General features: G+C 45.3%; 2 protein-coding genes across 2 annotated transcripts in view; one reads left to right on the top strand and one right to left on the bottom strand.

Moving 5' to 3' along the window:
• The window catches only part of LOC105561323 (armadillo repeat-containing protein 4), a gene marked incomplete at its 5' end in the record, with an annotated part of 50,576 nt that overhangs the window by 23,055 nt on the left and 1,022 nt on the right, over positions 1-26,499 (bottom strand). The gene's annotated exons all lie outside the window — the stretch shown is intronic.
• Positions 1,956-26,021, top strand: LOC105561224. Its single transcript, XM_012011009.1, has 6 exons — positions 1,956-2,388; positions 15,405-15,534; positions 17,428-17,570; positions 19,477-19,612; positions 21,709-21,823; positions 23,035-26,021. The coding sequence occupies exons 1-6, from the start codon at positions 2,325-2,327 to the stop codon at positions 23,146-23,148; spliced, it is 702 nt and encodes a 233-aa protein (XP_011866399.1). The 5' UTR covers positions 1,956-2,324; the 3' UTR covers positions 23,149-26,021.

Raw genomic sequence — 26,499 nt, 5'->3', positions numbered from 1 at the left:
AATGGAAGACCGAGCCTTAAAGTTAGCCATGTCATAAACAAAGGCGTCGCGAGATGCCGTGCGTCTGCCTACATTGGCAGTCTCTGTGTTTCCAAATTCACTGCCAGCTCTAAAATTTATTGCGCACGTGTACCATAGATCTTCAGCGCTGGTAATGAATTTTGGAACACAGCCATTACATGGGGTTTTGATTCTCGTACTCACGTGAAATTGTTTGCATATGCAATGGGTCATATTCCGTGTAGTGTGTGCGACTGTCCAAACGCTAGTCGCGAAATTCAAGTGCGGTTTACGTGATAGCAAGTCTCTGAGGTTTCTCCTATATAAAAAAGGGGCGTGTTAAGTCGATAGTCGGAAGTCTCGAAGTATTGTTGGCTGTCTTTTCCGAGATGCTGATTGGCCGTCTCGCTTGTGCGATACGACATGCTTCAGTCGTGTTATTTGCAGCTGTCAAACCATACGAATTTTTAGATAGAGCAAATGGCGCTTGTGTTGTCTAGTTTATGTAAAAAGAAAACAAATTTAACTTTCAAGTTTGTAATTTTCTTTTGCTATTAACTTAACTTTTAATACCACTAATTGTATCGTGGATTAACTTGTATCCTAACTTAAATTTTCAAGGCTGTTAACTTTAACTTGACTTAGTTAAAAAAAAAAGATAACTTACCCAACCCTGATAAAAGCCAATAAAAGGATTTACAAGCGTAAAAACTGTATTCGAATGTGTCGGTAAAAAAGATGACTTTGGATCCTCGTCGACTCTCCATCCTTTTCCATGTTATTATCTAATAGCGAATTCGGTTGGTTGCACTAGTGCGCACTGAGCGCACACTAAGCCTTGTTTCCAGTCGATTCTTACATTTAAAGATTATCTTAAATACCTCTTGCAATATTTCTTATAAAAAAAATGGTCTGTACAACGTTTACACGGATCATTTTTTGATTAAATACTCTAAACATGTATTTAAGACGAAGTTAAATATAAGAACTGACTATAAACGAGCCTTATAGCGAATTCGGTTGCTTGCACTAGCGCGCGCTGAGTGCACACAAAAGGCCGGTATTCATAGTCCGTTCTTATATTTAAGATCATCTTAAGTATACTCTTAATATGTTTTTAACGAATCACAGAGCCGTATTAGCTCCTTAACAACACTTGAGATGATTTTGAAATAAGAATCGACTATAAATACCGGCCTAAGGCTTATTTACAGTCAGTTCTTATATTTAACTTTGTCTTAAATGTATGTTCAAAGAGTATTCAGTCGAAAAATGATCGGTGTAAACGTCGTGCGGACCATTCTTCCGGATAAGAAATACCGCAAGAGGTATTTAAAATGATCTTTAAATATAAGAATCGATTGTAAACGAGGCTTAGTGCGCACTCAGTGCGCACTAGTGCAAACTACCGAATTCGCTATAAGAAGAGACAGAGAGTCGATTATCCTCCGGTTAACAATTAACCAGAAAACGAAAAATCGGGACTCGTTGAACGTAGTGTTGCGGAAAGCGCGCGAAACATCTCCCACATACACTCTCTCTCTCTCTCTCTCGTGCACACACATCTCTCCGGCGTCGCGGCCGAGCTTGGGCTCGCGCGCTCGTAAGAGTTCGATTAATAAAATCTCACGCCAGTTGAACGAGGCGTCGTAACGACGTCGGCGCCGGCGGGCGCGACGGAGGTGCATGACGATGACGCGAGAAGACGGCCCGATCGCGCGGAGCGGCGCGATCCGAGAGAAAAGAGGGAGCGCGATCGAGACGGGCAGAGCGGGAACGGAGGCCGCGCGAGCGAGTAGGGAGCCGCGACGGAGGGAGAGGGGTACGGCGACGGATTCGCGGGATCGGTGGCGTGAGCGATCCACGCATGCGCGCTGGCGCCTTCGAAACTCGGCGCGCGTTCTCTCCGCCGCCGCGGCCCGCGGCCCGCCGCCCGCCGCCCGCCGCCGTCGCACTCGTCGCCGTCGCCGCGAGTCAGTGGTGCACGGTCGGTCGCGTGGTACACATGTCGAGCGGTACGCGGATCGCGGGTGAAAGAGAGCCGAGAGAGTAAAACTAAGAGCACGCAGGAGTCTCGCGGGTGCGCGCACGCTCTCGCACGCCCACGCACACAGGCGCAAACTACTTTGGCCCTGCTTCGCTCCGGTTACTTTCTACCTTCCGTCTCTCGCCCGCCCGCTCGCTCGCTCGCTCGCTCGCTAGCGCGCGCGCGCGCGTGTTCCCGACCCCGAGTTCCGAAGGACGGACCTTCCTCTCGTGCGACGACAAACTTCCCGTACGGTGCGACACACGGCAGGAATTGGACGACGAGAGCGGCCCGGAACATGAAAACACCTATGGAGAATCAGCTGTCCTGGCTCGCGCTGTTCATGACCGCCTTGTACTCCCGTGAGTATCCGTCCAGTCTCGCACAGCCTCCCGGCCCCCCCCCCTCTCCTCCCCGCCCGCCCGCCCGCCCGAGAGCTCTCGGTGGCGCGCGATCGCCGTGCGACGACCGGCGACCGGCGTTTTCGCTCTATCGTGTTGTATACCCAGCGTCACGGAGCCTGGCCGCGCCGCGCGTTTCAGTTGCGTTTCGCGCATTCGTTTTTCCCCTTTGATCTTCTCGCCGTCCCCGAGGATCCGGCTCGTTTCCCGCTACACGATTGCAGAAAATGCAATCAAGCCCCGAGCTCGCCTACGTCACGATTCCTCAAGGCTCTTTTAATTGGAGCGGGTCGAGCGGGCCCGCGAATCCAGCGATTTCGCGGATCGAAGTATCGCGCGGGGCGCCCGTTCCTCCTTTACGTAACGCGCCCCCTCGATCCTCGCCTCGAGATCTTCCAGCGGCGAGGTTTTTCTTCTCTCCACTCGGTCCCCTTGCCCGCGCGGAATAGAACGTTTCTTCCGCTCCTCGAATCGCGAATCGGGTGTCTGGGCCACGTGTCTCGCGATCACGAGATCCGTTCACGCGCGAAAGTGGCGTTTAAGGGTGAAATCGCACGGTGCGGGAATCAGCGTGCCGGGACAGACGACGCGCGATTCGAACGGCCAATCAGCGGTCTCCCGCATTTTTCTATCCCGCGCTGATTGGCTATCGCACGGTGATTCCCCGTGCCGTGTGACTTCACCCTATAGGGATGACACGCATCCCCGCAAACGCGACTGGACGTCGCGGTCGTTGCGTTAATCGCAGTTGTCAAAGTGATTCGCGAGGGGGAGGGAAAGAAAGATGACCAGCGCGTGCCCGAGTAGTATTTCCGACGGAAATAGCAGGCATCGCGCCCGACGCTAAATACGTCCTGCCTTCGATTCCGCGTGGGACGCGCGCCGGAGGCGTCGTCGCTCTTCCGATTCCTCGGGGCTCCCGTCGATTTTGCGAGCGACGTAATAAGTGCGCGAGAGCCCGGTCTCTTTCGTAGGTCAAGGACGCCGCTTCAAGTGCATAACGGCGGAGGAGGATCGACGGCGTACCAGATTAAAGCAGGACAAGCGCGCGCGCGTCACACGTCCCGGCGACGCGTCGTCGCCGCTTGCTTGAAATTTAGGAACGTCGGAACGAGACGAACGCTAAAAATTTCGCGCGGGCGTTCCTCGACGTCCAAACATGTTGACGTCGACGTCAACGTCAATGCGCGAAAACATTGGTCGCCGTGCCAAGTCTCGGTGAAATTAGAATTGGATAATTCGGGGGGGAGGGCGCGCTTCGATCGTCGCCGCGAGTCATCCCCGAGAGCGAGATCGACGCCGATATCCCCCTCGGACGCAACCCCCCGGCCCAAACTTTCCAAGATATTTTTAACGAGGCTGCAAATTATACTTGAAATTAATCTCGCGCGGAAATTAACTTTGCCTCAGTTCGAGCGACCTACTACCCTCAACCCCTTCTAATTCTAGTTCCGGAGCGAGGGACAAACGATCGGTTAAACTACGGTTAAAGTTAACGGCCGACGGCGAGGGCGATCGTAAAAAGGCGGGAAATTTTCCCCCGCGATGGGAAAATGTTTCGCCGTGGCTCGACTCGGGGCCCGTTTGAGGCGCCGCGCGAATTACCGTGGTAATTGGCCCCGCTGTGAGACTCGGGCCGTTTAATTAGCGCGAAGATTGATACTAGCGTGCAGGCAAAAATTCGCCCAAGTATCGACCAAGTTTTATCTAATTAGGTCGCGGACAAGTTCGGGCGCTTCCTCCTCCGCCGTTATCCTACGCCGGCGACGCGACGTTCCGAGATCATCGAAGGGGCTGGATATCCGTTTTAGGGCGAGGGGGAGCTTTTCGACAATTAGTGCTCCAGTTCCTGTCCGCTATTTCGCTCGCCCGAGTCGTTTATTTTGGCGGCGGCGGGGTGGAGGGGGGGGGAGGAAGGGGGCGCCAATCGATTTTTACCAACGTACATTAATTCATCGGCGCGAGTGTGCGGCGAAAATTTAGCGATTGAAAAGAATCGCGGTGAAAATGGTTTTTCATCGAGTTGATCCCAAAGCCTGACAAAATATTAATTAGAACGAAAAAGTATTAAATTTTCCCCTGCGTTTCTTGCGGACGTTATTTCAACTGCGAGAAAGCGGGGCGCGCGCGCGCGCACACAACGTACATACGTTATAAAAATTATGTGGGATTTTCAGTTTCCAAAATGGCCGAGTACATTGTGATACAAATGTAAAATGTACGTCTCGTTTGAGCGAGATTTAATTTTCGCCCGACACGCGTCGGGATCCGACGGATTAAAATAAAGAGCAGAGCGGAGCGGAGAGAGCGGCCACGAGATTCAAATTTACTGTATCGATTGAGGAGGCTGGCATTCTTGAAATAAACGACTGACACGTGCCCGGGGCGGGGACCACCGGGAGGCCGGGTGTAGATCTGTTAAAGCGCACATCTGGAATTAACCGGGGATCCGAATTTAAAGTCCTTAGAGACAGGGACGTGCGCGCGAGTTTAAAATACGAAACGCGATTAGTCTCGCAGCGAGAATTTCTACAAATTGTATTCAACAACGTGCCTGTGACGCGTTCGGAAAGGAGAGCGGCGATGACGAGAATCGCGCGCCGGCCTTGAATCCATTCAGGTTATATACGTTTCGTACATGTCGCGCGTGCACCGCGGAACCGAGTAAACAGAAACGGTCCACGCGAGCACGACGCGCTTCCTGTTGTCTAATCGCCGCGCGCCAATTATGCATAGATTTTCGCGAACACGCGTTGCGCCATCGATGACGGACGTGGGAGTCAATTCTGTATCTTACGCTATAGTGAAAATGCTAAGAGTAGCTTTGACCCTCTCTCTCTTTAATTTCCCTTAGAAAGAAACGAAACCGCTGATTTTTAGCATTTTCACTATATTGTAAGATACAGAATTGACCTTGTGGTATCTTACGCTACAGTAGCTCTGTCTCCCTCTAATTCCCCTCGGAAAGAGACAAAGGCCGCTGACTGTTGGCGTCTTCGCTGCATCGTAAGATATCGTAAGATACAGAATTGACCCCCTCGATCGCGAGCAGGCCACGTCGCATTCGCGGATAACGGCATTGACGCGCGACGCCGCGTGACGTTTCTTCCGAGCAAATTTCTCAGAGAGCCCGCGAATTCCTCCGCGATGTAACACTGGATTACGTCACCGCCCGAGTCGAGCGCCGCCAACACGCCCATATGCGAGCGTTAGATAATTGACTTGTTTATCAAACTTTGTTGTACGTCCGTCTCGCATCCGTGTCAATTATTTCATTTCGAGCGCGTAACCGCGCGAGTAAGCGCAACCCGACACTTTCGCCGACGACGCGAGAGTCCCGCGTCCTTCGGCTTTTTCCAACGAAGGTTGCCCCCCTACGAGATTGGGCTGGATTAATAATAATGAGGCGAAATAGCGTGGCGCGACGAAGCCGAAAGTCGTCGCGCGAGCGGCTGGCTCTCTATAGATCGGTCCTTTCGAGACAGGACGGTCTCTCTCGCCACCGAAATAGCTACGGCGGCGCTCGGCAACCACGTGGGTCGACTCGCTCCGTTACATCGTACGAGATGACGTAGCGGCCGGCGATTGGCCGAGCGAATGGGCGTGAGTCTCGCCTTACCTTTACCGACTCGCGCCACCGATCCCCGCGTCACGCCATGGTCGCGCCACGCGAAAAGCATCCTCGGACGACCGACGTTTTTCCCTGGCGGGAGCGAGAGAACGCGAAGAAAATCTCTGCCGACGACGGATGCGAAAGAGAGAGATAGAGAGAGAGACAGGCAGAGCAGCCGGTTTGCTCGTGCGCTCGTTCACGCACCACGCATTCCACAGAGTTTTAGGTTGTTCTCCGTAACTATATGCGCGAGAATGAGGACTTGTTGCGTGACGGAGAGCAGGAGAGAGGGAGAGAGAGAGATACACTGAATAGAGAAAGAGATTGCAGCTGCGCTTCTCCGCTCGTCTAGCGCCGCTAATATTTTCGGTAGATTCTTCGCGATTTACAATTAACGCCCGTTACTTCTTGCCCCGCGGTCTCTTCCGCGTCTCGGTCCCCCTTCTCTCTTTTCACGTGGAGCATGTGGTAATACAGCGATTTATTTTCTCTTTACGTCGCTGCCAATTTATTCCGCGAGTGTGATACGATGCGCAAAGTGACATTGCAATAATAAACGGCGTAAACGGGGCGATAACGCGCGGAAAGAATGGGAAGGCGCGGAGTACCGATGTAATAAACGTGTACAGCGAGGCAAATTAATTAAAGTTAGCGAAATCTTGTCGTCCAGTGTACACCAATGTCGTATTAAACGCGGAGAGAGTGCCAGGAGGCTGCGCATAAAACAAACAGCTACCATTCCTCTCTTCGCGAGAGTCATCTTTCATTTATGGGAAATAAAACTGAGGTGAAATAACGAGTTGTACGCGGTAGGCGCTCCGGGGTGCGGATATATTATTGTAATAGATAATTCCATTTCTTTCGCCAAATGGAAATATTATTCTCTGCCTCAAGTACAACTAGAAATTATAAGCCGTTCAATTACACGGACCCGTGTTATCTGCGGGCTCCTTCTCTCTCTCTCTCTCTCTGTTGGCGTATTGCTTAAAATCTCTAATATATTCCCAGCGCGTACTTCTCTGTACACGCGTACGCTCGCAAGATTCTATAAATGTAATTTTAAACCTAGACGACCGGGCCTCTATTATGAGATAGGATTCTAATATGAGATAGTGACGTAATGATAAATTTTTTTTTCGCAACGATCCAACAATCAACTTTCTACCAAACGGATTTCACTTCAAGGGCAAGAAATGCACGGTGGAAGGTGACGCCTATTAATTTAGCGGAAACTCCGCTGTCTCATATTAGGAGCCTATGGCATAATAGGGGAGTTTCCTCTATAATTTTTCTACCCGCGGTCGCACCGCGAATTACAGATCGCGCGAGACGGGCTTGAGATTTTCAAGGAAATCAAGTGGCGACGCTTATTTAAGTGTCGATGTTTACCTCGGATTCGTTAACGTTATTGTCAAAATTTTTGCGCTCCAAACCGGTATCGATATTTCATGGCTCCAACGTGTAGGCGACGTCTCGTAAAAACGGCGTCGCGAAGTATCGTATTTGAAACGAAATGCATCGACGCCGATTAGCGATTAATATTCGATAATGTAAACAACGCATCGGTAATAAACGTCCGTCAACTTAAACCGTACATGAAAACGAGACAACTTCTGTACACGGGGAGGGAATTTTCTTTTGAAATTTACCCCGTAAAACATGCAATCGTGGGACAACGTGGCATTGTGAACAACTTTATGAGAGTTTTTGAAATTTAATTTTGCTAGCAAAATGTGCACTAACAAGTATAATTACTAGTAAAAAGTATGGTAACGTTTCAAAAGACTCGGTAAAGTTGTTCAAAATGTCACGTTGTTCCACGATTACATGATTTGCAGGATAAATTTTAAGAGAAATCCTCTCCGTGCATTAGATGCGACGCTAAGTAATCTTTAAATACACGCGAGCCGTTTTATTCAGAATCCCGACTAAAAAAGGATCGTAAGTTGCAGCGACAGTTTTAATTTATCAATCCTGGATTACCGATTCGTGCTTTCTGCAAGATTCCCCCCGGTTAAGAGAAATTAACATTGACGCGGTCACTCGCTACTCACGATATGTGGGGCTATTTCAGACTGTTTGACACAGAGAGAGAGAGAGAGAGAGAGAGAGAGAGAGAGAGAGAGAGAGAGAGAGAGAGAGAGTACTAGCGTTATTGCAATGCCGAAGCAACCTTCTATTTTTATCTCAGACATTTAACGCTGAAATAAACGAGCGACTGCACCGCAACGGCTTAATAAACCACGCCGATTAGATTAACACAGCTCGCAGACGCCGCATAATATGAGCCAGAATACGTGTTATCGCAGTATCATCCTTTTACGCGTATCACCCTCCAGGCATTTTTGACCCATTAATCACTCGGGATATACGATCGAAAGTACTGACCGTTACGCACGACAAGACGTAATAATCATCCGAGATTATTTTATTAATTAATTAAACGCGACGGAGAGAGAAAGAGAGAGAGAGAGAGAGAGAGAGAGAGAACTCGAGTATAGAAATGAAATCGGGCATGCCTTATGTATGATCAGGGTCTGATAGGGAGGAAGTAAGGAATGCCCTAATAAGGAATTCCTAACATGTGCCTGATTCCCTCATAGGATTCGATAAGCGTTAATCCTGAATATATAGTACTAGTACCACTCACTGCCGCGACGTGGCGTCCGCGCGTTAGTCTTTCTCGCAGGTAAAAATCATCTCGTATTAGTATACGAGGCGAGCCGATGCGATCCGACAGCGAGTTGTCTGCATCATGGATAAAGTTTAATGACCTGAATATACTTTTCATGGCTATATATTATAATTTAACACAATTTAAAAATTAGTTTAAAAAATTGAATTTTTTAAATAGGAAGCCTACTGATGCCCTACTCTATTAGAAATTGTAGGGCGTAACAAGGGGCAAGTCATGATGTCTTGCTAAGGAAAACCTGATCAGGCAATTTTAATTCACTCGACGTTACATTTACGGTCAGGCCCCCCTACCAGGACCCTACTAAAATTTCTGCTCGGGAAGATTATTTTTGCGCGATAGGCTTCTGACCAAAATGACGTTGCGTCTTATCTCTCTCCCACGCGTCGAATTAAAAATAAAACTATTTTGTGCGCAATCAGCTTATTGCGAGTTATTCGTTATGTCGGCGGCCATTCCGCCCGTAGGTCAGTCACGCGACGAGGCTAGCACGCGAAACAAGAGCTATCGCGCAGGGTCATCGTCATCGTCATCTGCCCATCTGTCTCCCCCTCCTCTCCCCCCGTCCAGCTCGTCTCGCGCGAGCGCGGAAAAAGAGCAGAGCGACAAAGCGCAAAGCCGGAACAGAGAGACGGCGTTTTTCCCATAATTACGCGAGTTAACACTCGCCAGAGATAAGATAATGCCTTTCGCATTGACGCAAATGAACCGTCGGTCAATTATTCAGCGATTTTGCATCCGCTTTCGCGCCCTCTCGCCCTCTCGCCGTCGGGAGGCCGCGGGAGAATCCGCGCGACCTTATCGCCCTTATCATCGTCTCGTCGTTTAGTCTATTTCAGTTCGCCGGATAACCCCGTGAGAGATTTCATTAACCTAATACGTCCCGCGCGCTCTCGCTATTCTTAACGTCAATCATTCCGAAATTTCATCCCATGGCGATCGTTCTCGCAAAACGATAGACACAATGGCATTTGCCTGCCCACTGCCGTGGCTACGGACAATGGAGCACGGCCACTTGTAACCGATACATGCTGCCCGGATGGCTTCCATTGTCGTTAGAATTCTGGAGCAGTTCGCTCTGGCTTTGTCGGAATTAGGAGATTCGGAGTGTGCAACTCGAAGATGGTACACGTACGCGCGTGTCGTCTCGTAGATATGGACGATAACGATTTTTGTTTATACTCGCAAAAAATTTAGCTCCCGCCAGACAACGCGTGTTTGTAATCGAGAAGACTTGTCGCCAATCGTCTTCGCTTTCGAGTGGCGTGACGGAAAATGATTAATAAAAGATGAAACTACATAACCGCGAGGCGAAGGTGGGAAAGCAATGATAACGGTTACCGATTGATAACTGGAATTATGACGTGGGAATCTTATCAATGTCTAGAAGATGGTACACAATGTCGGAATCTTTGTTTAATCTTGCAGTGACGTGACTATCGGGCGGATGGTGCCATTGATTGCACACTTTTGGTTTGCAAATCTCTATGCAAATAAATGCATGTATAAACAGCTTAAATCCGAATTAAAGCGGTAATTTTTCCACCGTAATATTCCACTGTACTTTCGAAAGATTTGTTAAAGCAAAAGTTTGCGCTGTACTTTAAGGATTAAAAATGAACTTTTATGGAAGATTGTAAGGGGTTTTTTTTAGAGCCGCTATTTCTTCCACCCTTCTCTTTGGGGGAAAAGGTCTCGAGATGGAAATTGATTTCGCGAGGATTTCGGAGTAAGAATTTTTTTTTAAGTCCTCGCGAGACCATCGGCGTTCGTTCGCGGAAAACGCGTCGCACGAGCTTGAGCGCGTGATGTCTCGTCATGTCGATTTGACACTTGCGTGAACGCGTGAGCGAACGAACGAGCGAGCGAGTGACACACGCGTTGTATTCGCACGCGCGTTTAGCAGTCGCGGCAAGGCCAACCTACGGGTTGGCTCGCGATTGGTTGTGCCGGCATCGTACGATGGTCCCATCTCGCCTCGTTATAAATACGAGCCCTAACCAACCTCTTCCTGCTGCAGCTGCGTGTATGCGTGTCTGCCTGCTCGCGGGCATTAAGATGAGCCGCATGCGCGCATTGACCGTTCACCGACCAAAACGTCCGACGGTTCGATTTTATGATCGACACGGCGAATTCCTGCCGGATGTTTCGAAAAAAATAGAAGGGCGCGCGATGCATTGAAAAGAAGTCATAAATATGTGATGCTCTTTCCCAACAAAGAACTGCTGACGTAAAATCGGTTGTTTATGACTTGAAATTAAATCTGAGGCTACACGCGAGAGACCGCTTTCCGAAGCGCGCCCGTGACGAAAAGCGGTAACAGGACTCTTCATGATATCGCAACGACTTCCATGAGACTAATTATGCGACACGAATCGAATTAAAGAGAAGTACATAGTTGCGCGGAGGGATGTACTAAAAATGTTAATTACCGATTTAATTACGATCGCAATTATCGTGGAACATGTGAGTCGATTACTAATCGAAGCCGTTATTAGACGCGATTAAAATTGGAATTGCCGCGATTCGTATAATTCTGAATAATCAATCGACACGTCCCGTAGACTCATCCCGGAAAATTGCTGCTGCCGAATAGAATTACACACCGGACTCTTCTGCGCTGCCATAAGCCGGTATTCTTTTCACGAGTGATATCTTAGCCGAGCGGCGAAAGCAAGTAGAAGAGAACGAAACGCGATCGGAGACGGGAAAATGGGTTACGATAGAGGAATGACCGTCTCGGAAAAGGATGTTTATATTTTTATTCATTTATCCGTCGCCGAGATAAATGTTAATAAATTACTGTAATTACCGTAGCCCATTTTGCAAATTAGGAGAATGTTTTTATTATTTACACTGGATGTTTTGAAGCGCGACGTTTTTAAATGAAGATTCACAATCTCGTACGTATCTCTGGAAAAAAGTTACGAGTTTCGAGAGATATTTCGAGACAACGTATCGCCGTGTTATTCCAATCGGCAACTGCATAAATCGTTGGGGCAAATCGCGCTGGAGCCGGACCTATTTGTTTAATCATCGAAGGACAGATTTATCACGGGCAGACGCCGCCCGTCGTCCCATTGTTGTATTCGGTTTGCAAAACAATTGCGCCGCTATATAGGCCGCGGCCAGTTTCGCGGGCGGCTCGTCGAATCGTTCGGTCGTTACCGCGATAGTCGTCGGCCCGCGACGAACTCTCCAATAATTTCGATAGTTTGTAATTAAATTTAATGACGTCGGTCGTCGGGGCGCCGCACGAGGGATTTACTCGCGTAGTTTGTCGCACGCATTGCCAAATCGATGCGTAATGATACACGCGTACGCGACCGTTGATACGCGACTGTTGACGCATCCTGTACCGTACCTTCCTTCCTCCCGCGGGACTCGCGCTTTCTCCCAAATGCAGCCCGGCGAGAGTTTACTCGGTAAAGAGACTTGCAGCTTGTACGCGAAACAATAAATAAATATATAAATCCGGGGCGGATTGTCCCGTTAGACTTGGAGGGATTGAAAAGAGACCTCGCGTGTTTCTTTCAATTCCTCCGCGTCTAACGGGACAATTCGTCCCAGTTGAAGATTTATATATTTATTTATTGTTTATCGCGCAAATATTTTACGAGCGTCGCGAGCTAGTCGTTGTAGCTGACGTGTCCTAACTCGGCACTGTTACTGAATTTTTGAGAGTAAATTCTTTAATCGAGTCAATTTTTCTACGGATAATTTTTCTCTTTCTCGGGGCTTTATCCTGTTTACGGCACATTTAAATAAAGGAATATGCAAGTTTTCTCTTCAAACAAGACGAGAATCATATTTATCGTCGTATGTTTTAGCAATCTCATGTCTTGGTAACGATGTAGCATCAGCAGCAACTACAAACATTAATTTGCAATGTTTATCTGAATGCATGCCGTGTTTACAAATACGTTGTATAGATTGCAAAGATTATTCGATATCTGTATTACACGAACGAATAATCCATTTCGAGTTACTGTAAGCGAGCATTTCTAAAAGGGCCGGTTCGGGTAGTCTCGAAAAAGTGACTGTGGAAAAAAAGTTGGCCGCAAGTTTTTCCAAGACTTCTATTTTACTGAAGTACAGTCTAAATTGCTAAATTGCTAATTCGCACATTCTCGTTTTCTGGCGTTACGCCGATATCGCTTTCTATTTCGCCCCGCCGACGTCTCAAATTAAATAAGACCTCCTGCATAAAACATTTTGATATTTCGAATAATTTGCAAGACATATCGACAAAGGGGGAAGTTTGAACATTCCCGTCGGGCTTTGAATATAACGCCCATTTATTTTGCTTTTTCATCACGACGGCGAGACGTGGCGTTACTTTCCATTAGCAACGCCATCACGCGTATACAGAAACTCTATATTAGAGCAAACATACACGGGATGGAAGATGGCGGAGGGGGGGGGGAGGGGGAAGAGAAGTTGCAGGTGTTGCGCAGAGAGACGAAGAGCAGCGGTCCTGCTGCCTGTTCTCTTTTATTACCTGGAAAGTGGCACTTGCAGGTAATCGGTTTCGAGCGGAAGTTATAAGTTCGTTTGGTGGTATCGAGAGAAAAGTCGATCTTGACCCCGTTCCTACCTTACCCTTCCCTTACAATAGCTTGTTTATTACGAGGCAAGTGTAAAGCTCTCTTCAAAGTGCTTAATAATTTCGCGGAGGATATTCCCGAGATTCGCACCCTCCCCTTTAAAAGCCGGGTACGATGCTCCTTTACCCTTGCTCCTCGAATATTTGTACAGAATTCTCCGGCATCCCCGACTTTGATCTAATGACGGATTCTTTGATCAATTTAGAGCCGGCCTGTTCTTCATTTCGAGGCGCCGATCATTTTCGTGGCATGACATTCCCGAGTGCAATTGGACGAATTAAAGTTCACTCCCTTTCACAGACTCACGAACTTTCTTTTTGTATTGTGCACTAAACTTAACTTTAAAGGATTTACAAGAGACGGCGTAATGCGAGCACCTGATGCACCGAGCATCGGTCCATACGGAAGCCAACTTCATATGAATGCTCTGTCGTTAGACTTCAAGAATCAGTATATGTCGAGTTTTGTGCCAACGAAACGCAATTTGCGGGAAGCGTTACTTTTTTGTTTCCATTTGAAGAAATCGGCAGCTGAGAGTCTTCGTTAGCTGTCCGAAGCTTATGGGGGGTTATGCTCCATCGATTTCAACTTGCGAGTACTGGTTTGGACCAGTTAAAAGTGAAGATTTTGATTTAAAAGACAAGGAGCGCCCTGGCCAACCGATAAAGTTTGAAGACGAAGAATTGGAAGCATTGCTTAACGAAGATCAACGTCAAACGCTTAAAGAATTGGCGGAAGCATTAAATATTTCAGCTTGCGATTTACTATCGAGGCATTTAAGGGGATGCTGGAGTGACTCTGCACTTTTGTACCTTTTGCTCCTAGAACTGACAATTCGTGTAATATACAAATTATGTAGCTTTTGTGTGCAAACCGACAGCGTTCCCTTAATATTGGATGTTAAAACGTCGGTGACGCTGACCCTTCCCGAAATTTTTGCTCGCGGGATAAATCGACTTAAAATTTGCAAAACCGTTCCCCGCGTCGAAATTATTAGCGTTTCCTTAGGCATCGGGTGATATGTACGTGTATATAACACACGCCGACCGTGCACACGGCGTAATTGGTAATGAATTCCCAAAAGTTGGAATGAAAAGCAGGACGAAAGCGCGGTTAAACTGGCAAACGATGCTCCCCCATTAAATCCAAATCAACTTCCTAATATGAACGAATGGTTTTTCGCCAACGGCACATGACGCCGTGATAATATCGCGCGCCATTCGTCATCATTAGTCCGGACGGCGAATGCATTTCCTGTGTTTTTTATCCTGCATCCCGAATTCGCGTGTGACCACCGATACTCGCACGCGAGCAACGCGAGCGCGTCTTATATGTGTGCCCGCCGCTGCTGCCGCCGCCGCGGCCGTAATTTCATTTTCAAAATTCAGACACAAAAGATTAGCGAGCTCGGAATCATTATAACAGATGATAGATAGGTAAAAAGATGAGAGATAGAGAAGACGGGCGGATGGAGATTAGGAAAAATGTGGTTTTAGCGAATGAAACCTTGAGGAAATATGTGCGATATTTCTCTGATTTGTTCTCTTGTAATTTTTAATCCAAGATTTCCAGTTCCTAATAAAGATTCGTCAAACAGTAGAGTAATGGGATTACTTTTCAACGTAATATACTAAAAGCTTAAGAGTAACGTCTCGCTGGACGGACGCGTACGATATCTCGCGAGACGACAATTCCATCGAAATGAGAGAGAATATCGGGGATCCGTTCGAGCATGAAGTTCTAGGTGCAATCTGCATTGTTTCCACGTCAATTAAACTTGTTTGATATTTCCGCTGCAATCACGCCGCAACGGCAACATCGATTCCGCGTGCTCGTCGCGCGCTTAATCGAATTCGAGAAACAGCGCTGCTCTTTGCGATTCCCTTACTAATAACGTTGTTATCGATGGGGCCGACGTATCGAGTCCCTGTTGCCTCTTACGTTTCGCAGATCGACCACGTCTCTCTCTCTATGTATACATATATATATGTATATATATATACCTCTCTCTTTTTCTCTCTCTCTGTTGTTAGCTAACCCGATTATCGCGTTTCTGTTTCAGTGCTCGCTAGCTGCCGAGGTGAAGAGTGCGGACACGAGGAGCTGGTGAGGTGCGCCAGGCCCCTCGAGAGAATCAGCAACAGCGACCTGAGTTTCGCCACGAAAAAGGAGGATATCAACAAACTATGCCCGTGAGTTTTCTTCCTCTCTCTGTGCCCGCACGGGCGATCTCTTTAAGCGGAAAACGTCCGTTGTTATTCGCCGTCTTTACATGTTCCATGAGGGGAAGACGTCGGTGCGGGTTACGCTGACGTTCCGTTTCGCGGAGAATTTCGTGACGGGGGTCTTCTTCCTCGCTTTCTTCCTCGCGCCACGGGAAATTTTTCGCCGTGAGAAAAATGCTCGGTCGTTTCTCTCTCTCGTTGCACTTCGTATCAATTTTAAGAACGTGCCGGAACGCGCGCTGTCGCCGGAACTCTCTGCGGAGCTTAATCGCGCTAATTGTGACGTCGGGGCGGGGGAAAAGATAAGGAGGTATAATAAAGAAGTGTTTACTTGGTGATTTTATAATCGCACGGAATTATGTTTTTTTTTAATTTTCGTCACGCAAGTTTGAAATTTGTAGTCGCGTCGATTCCGGCCTGGCGCGTGCCTTAGGCGTGCGAAATATTAATCCGCGCGAGTAGTTTATCGTTAAACGATTGTGAATTGGTGTGAATCCTCTAGAGGGGCGATTCGTCGATTTCTCTCGCAAAATTGAAAATTGATCCGAGAATAATAATCCGACGTATACGTTCGTCTGGCCTCGGTCTATTATATCCGTCCGAAATCGCGATCGTATCGAGGTCTCCGCTCCGGCTTATCGCAACGACCGATGCTCGATCGCTCGAATCCTCTCTCGCGCCCGTCGAGTCGAGTCGGCGCGGTACGTATGTAATTGAGTGGATGATTGCATGCAAGCTGCCGGATATTTCGCGCGATATTTCCAGTCCCAGTATTCGACGAAGAATCTTATTACGGCTGCAATTTAGCCGCGCCGACGATAGCGCCGTGCCGAGAGGAAATTCGGCCCATTTCATGGAACTTTAAATTTCATTCAAGCCTGGTTTCCGTCCGTGCCCGTGCGTGCCCGACAGGTCGTAGCCGATATGACAAATTATTAAACACGATGCCCCGCATCGCGCACGCGCGCGTTTCCTTCGCAGTTCCGGTAAAACTACCGGTGCTATCAAAATTGCGCTATCAAGACAATATTGCGCGCCATCGCGCCGCGATATTTCTACGTTTGCTCGTTTGTTTGACGCGACGAATGTAAGTCGCTCTAGATAAGACGCGCACATCGTGCATATATATAGGTATGCGTGTGCCTCTATTACTCGGCATGTCGAAACAGTCGGAAAATTTCTACACGTTGCGCAAATATCGATTTGCTCTCAGTGTTTCGATGCGGCTTCATATCCAAGATATAGCACGATATTGGTTCGTATTTATAGCCGCGTTTGTGCTGAGCAATTCAGCTGGAAACTTCTTGAGAAGTGATACGGTTCAATAGATGGATCTTGAAAGTCAATTTGATATTTGTGACATCATATTTATAATCGCGATTCGACCGAGGAAGCTCTGCCTCGAGACACGGCACGAGTTCTATTTCTCGCATGTCTCTGACTTGATTCTTGAGAGAGGATCGTGTCTTTGAATCTCCTGTCATTCAATTAAATTGGGAAGGACATGCACATCGTTCGACCCGGAAGCAATTCGGAAAAAAGGTTTCAAATTAGAACATCTTGCGTGTTAGTTAAAAATAACACTGCTCGGATGTTTATCGATTATTATTTTATCCGGTAGAATGTGTAGATTATTATTTTGTCCGATGAGAAAATAAATGTATCGTAAACAAATTTCTGAAAACAGGAGAGCTCTGACGGTGTATTATTCTGTAATAATTCTTTCGTGAAAACCGTCACGAATATAATCTTGATGTGCATTTTCTAACTTGGCACTTTCTTAATTAATCTTTAAATTGATAAAATTTGTAACTAATAAGGTGTACATACGTAACGGGTGATTTCTCGTTTTTGTTGCAGAGATCTCGAGGCAGGTATGAAATGCATCAAAAGATACACGATGAATTGCATGAAGGAGAAGCAACGGGAGCACTTCAACGCTCTCTACACCGGCACCAACATGGCCATCATGGAGCTGTGCCAAGACGGCCCGTACCAGGACGGTAAGTGCTCTTGTTTAAATTATCGAATCGATTAGACATTTGCGTCTCCAATATACAATCATAATTGCTGCCAATTGAGAATATTTCTGTATAGGAGAGGAAAGACATTTTAAATATTTACGAAATTGCTTCGTGCGATCGTACTGATATGAGATTATAGAAAACCCGAATCGGTTTCTTTAGCGCATTTTTATATTTTCGTGCGTTCTTCTTACGCATTGGAAACATCTCGAGCACTTTGTAATTTAAATTGATAGAGGACAAAGCTAAGGGGATCCTAAAGCCGCTGGTGAACTCGATCAGTGTATCGACAAGATAGGAGACGGAATTAAAAACGTCAATTATCGACATTTTTAATTCCAAGCTCTACTCGGTCCGAGATATTTATAGCCAATCAATTTGTAACTTTTACGAAAAAGCAGCGATTTTATTAACTACGTATTGCTCAGACCGAGATTTTGGATCGAATTCCAGCACCGTCAACACCATGGCTTCGCTGACAATCTGACAGACGTTTGGCAGCGACCTCTCTCGAAAAAGCCTGCTGCTCTTTTTACTCTTCTTTTAGACTTGGATTTCTAGACTTGCGTTTATTAGAAGTAATCTTTTTTTTTCTAGGCTACTAATCTTACAATTAGTTCTAATTGCGCGATATTGTTCTTATGTTGTCCCTAGAGTATGCTGGTCTCATTTTGTACATATTTATTGTAGAATGCTTGTAGCAAGCAAATAATGTCGTCAAGTGTACCAAAAATTAGTAAAATTTTTAATTAAAAAAATTTTTTTTATATAAAGTCGACCAGCATAGTCTTGATTTTGCTGTGTACTGTAATTCCGTAAAAGAGTTTCGCATTTCTATAAAGCCAATTAAAAGATTACTTCTAACAAAGAATGTCGATAAAACAGACGGCTTTAGGATCCCCTTAAAGAGAAAATTGAGGCATCGACAAGTGGAGACACTCGTCCCGGCGGAAAAGTTAGGCAGCTGACTTTTCGACGAGGGGTTTGAAGGGGTACGATATTTTATAATTAGAGATTCGATTGTTTCGAGGGCAAGACATGAAAATATTGCAGCCACTGTAATTCCGCGTAGACGTTACTCTCGTAGAGAGAAATAACGACGTGCAAAGTCATCCGCCAGTCGACAAAGCCCGGCAGTCCGTTTGCCAATTGGGCGAGCGGCAGGCATCAATGCAATTCCAAACTGTCGGTCTCCAGTCGGAGATAGCACTCCAGACTCAATAATGCATCCGGCACTCTCGAGATTACGGGAATATCGCGTAGATTGTTCGTGGGTCGATCGAGCAGGCATGACTCTTCATAATGTACTCTCCTCCGCTGGAGAGAGGCACTGTAACATAATGAATCGTTAGCAAGGAGAGTAATATCGATTCCTCATGCCGTGTACCAGTCGCGTAATGTACGGCTCGCCTATCGTAAACAAGAGCCGGGAAAGCGGCCTTCGTATTCAAAACTATCATCTCGAAACACGACGAGACTAGTGCGTCAGTCAATCGTCTACGCGTATATACTTTTGTAATTATAGGCCGCGCTCGTAAACAGCTTGAGTTGTTTTTCTAAGAATAGAATCGAGAGACTTCGGTTGAATCTTAATCGACTGAAATTTTTATCGGCGAAATGACGCAATTATCCACAATGTTTTCTAAAGCAGAGCGATTGTGACTTTATTTATATTGTATTGTTACCAATTGAAACGACTACGTTCTAGAGAATTAATACGCGCGCGTACGTACGTATTCTTCGCTTTTACTAATATTAAATTATATATTTCGCAACTTGTCAAGTCTGCGTGATTGACTTTGGAATTTCATTATCGATATCCGCAAATGCTGCTCGTACACATACGTGATTGTCCAATAGCGGGAATGTAATTTTCTGTTCGCAGAATTCTTGAAGCACGCGCCATGCATGCAAAAATCCAAAGCCGAATACGAGTTGTGTTACAAGTCGTATCAGAAGACGACTCAAGAGATAATGGCCAACCGCTCATTGGGACAGCAAGACCTCAAGTCCCTTTGCTGGTGAGTCGAAGAAAAGTTTCCTCAAGATATAAATGAGATTCATTCAAATCAAAGCGGAAGAAAAACAGTTGTCGCGCTATTAATTATTTCAATGATATAATCCGGAAATCATTGAGACCAGGGTTGGAAAAATTCCACATTTCTTGGATAAAGTCCATGCCAGTGGTAAAAACCGGTATTTTCCGGAAAAAAAACCGGCAAAAACTGGCCTTTTCTATTAAAAACGATAAGATAAGTAGAAAATTTTTAAAAAGCACTGCAAAAAAGTATTGTTTCCCCGCATAAACTAAAAATTAATATAAAATTTAGTATCTCCGAAGTTCTCGTTTTAAAAATATGTATTAATTTCAATAAAACGTTTTTTTAATTAAAAAACTTTATATTGGTTTCTTTTTAAAATAGTGATTAATATCTGTGATTTAGTAATTAAAACAAACATCTTTTTTCATAAAGACTATAAAAATGACTAATATTTATATAAATGTATTTTAATTAAGTATTAGTTATTTTTTAATTTTTCTCAATTTGTTCCATTGAATAAAGTCCGGAACGGTAAAAACCGGAATTTACTATGGTTTTTTCCACCCCCTGGATTTTTCCAGCCAACCCTGATTGAGACGCGTAGAATTATAGATGGCACCATTTTTCTTCGGGATAATCGTTTTTATTATATTGTAAATAGAATGATTAATGTGTTGTGTTAGAAAATTTATGTCGTAAATCAAATCTATACGTACGCTTGACCAGAATTTCTACATCTTTGCAAAGGATGCAACTCATGGTCCATTTGCTTATCCGCGAAAGTTTGTTAGTTTGGCAACGCGGAGGTAAACCTTAGAACTCAAAGCGCAAGTCAATTTGACCTAGCCACTTTTCAAAATGTGGACCTTCGACCGTTTTACCAGAATATGCTTTATTAACTTTTCCGTGTGAGAATAAAATGTAGCGGTGTAACATTTGTTTTGTTAAAACGAATGAATGCGCGTTATTGCAATTTATTTAAACAAATGCAACGAACAAATATATTCTGCGCACTTGTAAGCGACATAAGTTTAGATAATAAAATACAATAATTCGCTATATTAATATTCATTTACTCGGATAACTGTATCAAATCAAGATTGAATGCTATTCCGTTAAAAGTTGCTGGAGTTTATAACGGTTTTAAAAAGTTTCAATTTGTAGCCACTACAATACTTAATAATTTACGAAAATCGAGTTGGAATAAAACATAAGGAAACGTCAAGTATCACATTAAATTCTCAATGCGTCGCGCCCTCGCGTTTAAAGTGCATCTCCCGGGGATTGATCAGCCTTTTTCTCCAGGTGGATGTTGACTCGAAGGAAAAATCGAGTTAAGATTATAACATGAAAGATCGTCGGAGCGAGGCAAAGTACGAAACGCGGACAAATAGGTTTAAGCAATACTCGAAATTCCGGCGTTTCGCATTAGCGCAAAGACGTAAAATCCGTCGACTGCGATAATTTAACACTTAAGAGCTCGCTGGCGAAACAACTGCATTAATAACGACGGGCGTTGCTCAAAGGACTCGCGCAAAAAGAGTGTAATCAGTCCTTTAGGTCGGAAGTTTCACGCTGATGCCTGTACAGACACACAGGGGTGTAATGTCATTAGCGTATCTCTACCACGGTCTACTGCAGCTTTTGAACTTGCGCATCCCTCGCGAAAGGGGGGACGTAAGTAGTATGATGCTGACCCGAAACTGGATAACAGGTCCGCAAAAACACATTCCTCGCGTCATTTTGTCTCTCCGCGGTGATCCAATTAAACTATCGCGGACGCTCTCTCCTCCGGGGGGAGAAAAAGTTATTCCGCGAAAAAAAAGAGGCGAATCGCGGGATAATGAATGGAAATTTATTCTGTGTCAAGTTACGAGTTTCCTACAGTTTTGCAAAACAGTATTTTAGGAAGACAACGGAGAAAAGTGGTGCACCTCGAAAGATTTTATGAATCGTTAACGATTTCTGCGCTCTCGCGTTGTCACGACAACCAAGTTTATTCATTCGCCCATCTCATTTCATTCGGCCATTTAAAAAGGGAGACTTTGAACATGGTCTGGGTATTGTTTGCGCAGCGCCTTCCAGGAGTACTTGGAATGCTCTCATCATACGGTACGCCGTCAGTGTGGCGATGATACAGCGCGATTCACGAAGGACTTCCTCGACAGAATGTCAAGCTCGCTGCTAAAGGTGAGTACGTTTTATTTTACGTCACGTTTCATTGGCATCGCAAATCAATGCTGCAGGCTCGCGGTAATTGCTCCGTTTATAATTGTAATCGCAACGCTATTTATATGGGCGCGCACGAAAATATTTTAATCTTACATATTGGTCATTGGATCGTTGATTTGGATCGTCTTTCACGAATCGTGATATCAATTTGGAATTTATTTCTTTTTCTGGATAAATTTTCAAGTAGGTTATATTTCAATTTTGGATATTTTGCTAATTTAACCCTTTGAAGCATACATTTTTCTATTGAACCACTTTCTGAGAAACTTTGTATACAAGGGTTTTTGGGGTCGTTGATTACGAATCCGTTATCAGATTTTTACAATTCAAAAGATGCCGGAATTCAAAACTTAAAAGAATAACATTATTCAACCGTAATTCAACTATGCTAAGAAACATTATTTAGATATTATTAGGACCCATGAAATCTAAATTCCTGTTGAGGATTCTTATAGAATATAAAAAATAGCACGCGCGAAATGGCGGATGCAAAATTGAAATTTGATCATTACTTAGGATTTACTCATTCTTGGCACTACTCAGAGCTAACGACGCGGACGTGATGAGTCTCTAAGTACCGTAATCAAACGAAAATGCTGAAATACTTGAAAGCTTAAAAAACTCACGTACTTTGCACCCGCCATTTTGGGTCGGTCATTTTGAATTTTTAAAATCTGACACCGGATTCGTGATAAGCGGCCCCGAAAACCCCTTTGTACAAAGTTTTCAAGAAATAATCTTAAAAAACTTGGCCAATAATAAATTTTTTTGAAAAAAATTGCTGTTTTTTCATATTTGTTTGTTTATGAAACTTTTACAATAAATATTAAAAACTGTCCAACTTTTTAAAATATTCTTTTATTGCTAAGACAACCCAAAAATGCAAAAAACCCGACCTAAATGCGTTAACCAGAACTTAAATGGCCAAAAAGTAACGCGGGTTACCACCATGCTTCAAAGGGTTAGCGATCTATGAAAATATTTCGACGTGGAACGAAAAAGTAAGTTTCCCTCGTGTCAATCTAATTTCGGAAATAAAGTACGGAGCCGAATAAAATAAGAACGAATTTATGCGAATGATCGTCTCGGCGAGTAGTCATATTAGCGAGTAATAAGGTCGATAAAGCGGCCGAATTAAAGGAAGGGCGAAATCGTCTTGTTTGTTACAGGCGCACTGTGCTCCCTACACGGAATGCACCGCAATGTTCAGCGGTACCTCAACGCTAAATCTCTCTGCCATTATGCCAATGACGCTTATTCTCCTTATGAGGTACTTCACGTAATTGGTCTCAGTCAAGATTATTTTTTATCTTCGAAAGATAGAAAATGGGGAAACAAGAGTGGGTGGGACACTGAGAAAGAGAATTGAGGAAGAAGAATGGAGAGAGAGAGAGAGAGGGGGGAGAGGAGAGAGAGAGAGAGAGCGAGAGATGAGGAAGGCGCTCGTAGAACACGGGGAACAGGAGGCAGCCCATTCGGCTTTTATCGTGCTTTGCTTCAGAGAGAATATATTCCTTATTTTCGAAGAGATCTCGGGGAAAGGCTGAAGAAGAGGCCGCAGCGATCAAAGGGGAAGAAAGAAGAGCGTCGAGGAGTGAAAGAGGATATCGAAGGGCGGGAGAAGAGGAGAGATACACAGGTGAAGCGGCGTTTCTTTCTCCGAAGAGAATATATTTTTCATTTGCAAGATGATGCGAGAGATCGCAATAATCACGATTACGGAAGCGAGCAACTACGAGAGATCAGTACCAAGTGCCGTGGGGACGACGGGGGGAAAGAAAGATACTTGAGAAATATGTTATGAAAGAGCTGAAGGAAGAGGAAGAGCGGGATCGCGCGGAAGAGGATTTCCAGGACGGTTCTCTTTCACGCACGTCACGGAGATATCGCGAATCGAACGATAAAGCCGATCGTGACGCGATACACCGGAGAGTCTCTTCAGTCGATCGTTGAATGCGATCCGCTAGTCCGTATCGATACCGCCACGCAAGACTGATTCGATTTTTGCGCGGTTTTGTCGCGAGATGAGAACGAAATAAAAATACTCCTTATTAACCGGCGAGATCCTTCGCAGGCTGTCCTTTGGAACGGCCGCGCGTGTGCTGTTCCGACTCGAGTACGCGAGCTAAGATCTGATTCTCGACAACACGTGGCGTTTGGATGAAGTCGGGGGAAAAAGACGACAAAGGTAAGACATTTATAGCGAGAGGGAAGAAGGCACGAACGTATCTTCCCGGCACGTTTTCGAAAAAGGGCGCTCGTGCGGAACGAATCAACTATCGTCGTCCTGAAATCAATTTCATCGAATAATCGCGATCTACGGATTCGCGAGAATAGCAATGGAAGGTAGCACGGGCGCGAGAGGAGTCCGAGCAAAGCAGAGAATTTCTGCTCGAACGACGGGTAAAATCACGGTGCGTTCCTTCGCGCGCGTGCTAGAGGGAGAAGCGAGCGTGTTTCGTTGTGAAATGCGATCGATCTGACAAGCACGTGTCGCTCTCGCCGAAAGTTAAAGAGACATTGGAATTGACACGTTATCGCGACTCATCCAGAATGAAAGTTTTTGAGAGAGAATCAGTGTAACTAACTCGCCCGGAGTATACAGCGAGCCGATAGGTAACGAAGCTAGGTATGTCAAACTAATTTTCCCTCCACGAATTGTACCAGCGCTGTCGCACTATATCGGGGGCCACGTACTTTCAATATTTGCGGAAACGAGCGAGATCCGAAAGTTTGAAGAGCACTTTTTAATTCCGCCGTCGTATAATGTGGCTTTTAAAAAAGTTTTTAAATTCTTTCTCATCAGAATGCATAGAATCGCGGGAAATTTGGCGCAATTGAAAACAGCCGGGATAATTAGGAGCGAGATAGAGGAGGGATCGACATTCGATAAAAATCCCGTTCAACGCTGCGAATGATACTCGCACACGAGTAAATACAATATTTGCGAAATGCTGTTGAAACAAATGGAATTCGAGGTGCTCGCGCGGCCACGTTGTGGGCCATTCGCGGTGCATTTGACATGTTTGTGCGAGGCATGCCGGTTTTGTACAAATTCAACGTGTCACACGAGAAATCCTAGCTAGAACCGGATATGGATGGGTCTATTTTTCTCAGATCTGATGTAGTGTTGTACGTGTTACCTATAAAAACACACGCGCACGATCGCGATTGTACTCGCTGCACAAATGATAGTATTAGCACTTGCATTGTCGTGTCTTAATTATTAAGTAGATGGAGAGAGTGACTGTAAAAGAGGCGGTGAGAAAGTATGCGTGGCCTTAATTTCACGACGAATCAATTTTCGGTGTCTGTCGCCAAGGCGTTACGTCGTAATTGAATTTGTGCGTTGTATTATGTGTTTAGATAAATTTTATTGAAAGCAAGTTTATTTATGTGTTAGAAGATATTTCGAGGGGGCAGGTGTACTCTTTCAAACGTTTACAAACGTTTTCAGCGTTGCAAAAGTTAGCCGAAACACGGCGGGCGCCCGCACGGTTTTTCTTAATCCGAGGAAAATGACTTTTGCGAACGGAGAAGGTAATTCGATTAACCGGCAACTTTTACGGCATGTTTGTTACATTATTGTCCATGTCGTAAATTAATTAATTGTAACCAATTGTTTGGTTTATGAGTTATTATAAAATCCATATGAGAAAGTCACGGCGTTTAATCAAACGTGTCCCATTCATGCAATTATCGATATTTCTCTATTATCCTGCGCGCCGTGCCATTCGGAATATAATGCAGATTAATAATCTAGAAATTAAATTCCCTTCAACAGGGAGTACGTTTATCGATAGCCTCGCCCGTATATGTGTGTATAATGCGTACTCGATGTCGACATCATTTGTAATTTATCATTTCCTAGAGAATTTCGCGCTTTTAACGGCACGACGTTGAAACAAATGGCAGATTTTCTGTATAGGGGAGTACGTTTGTTTTTCTTTTACATTTTCCCGAGAGTCGTGTAGCCGCCCCGTTCGATCGGGGAGCGGGAGAGACCGTGGTATGCGTGAACAGAGATATTTATTTGTAATATATAGCTAATTAAGGAAGCATTGTAAATATCATCGAGCTGTCGAGCTTAAGAGAATGTACGGTAACTTAAATACATTCGCAATAAAATCCATTATATTTTTATTTAAGAAAAAAAGGAAGAAAGGCGAAAGCTCTGTACCTGTCCCGTTAATTCCAACGTTGTCGCGCGACAAGCTCCTCGGGGCGCGTCGCACGGACTATGCGCGGCGCATTGTGCACAGCGTAAGTACACGTGCGCCCGTGTCAGAGTCTCGTAAAGTAATAAGCTCCCTTCAACCCTTTCCCCGCTGATGATGATACAGCGTTCCTCCAGGGACAATGCATCGCGATAGACGCACAAATACCAAAAGCCGTCGGTCTATGCTTGCAGCTAATAGTTCGTAGGTGCATCGATAAATGACGGATTATCGAATTTACGGCATCCTCGATTATACAATCCCCCGTTTTATATTTGCATAAAACGATAGTTATATTCTTGCGCAACTAATATCGGTCCCTCGGGTTCGCGCGGCAAGTTTACACGTTGCCGCGATCACTGATATAAACTAATGTGTAAAGCCTTCGACAGACTTTTGTCTTGAATTTTAAATATC

This window comes from Vollenhovia emeryi, unplaced genomic scaffold, assembly GCF_000949405.1.
Source record: "Vollenhovia emeryi isolate VEMERY1.0 unplaced genomic scaffold, V.emery_V1.0 DF939209.1, whole genome shotgun sequence".
NCBI classification, from domain to species: Eukaryota; Metazoa; Arthropoda; class Insecta; order Hymenoptera; family Formicidae; genus Vollenhovia; species Vollenhovia emeryi.
The sequence above is the reverse complement of the archived record's forward strand: the minus strand, read 5'-3'. Positions and strand labels throughout refer to the sequence as shown.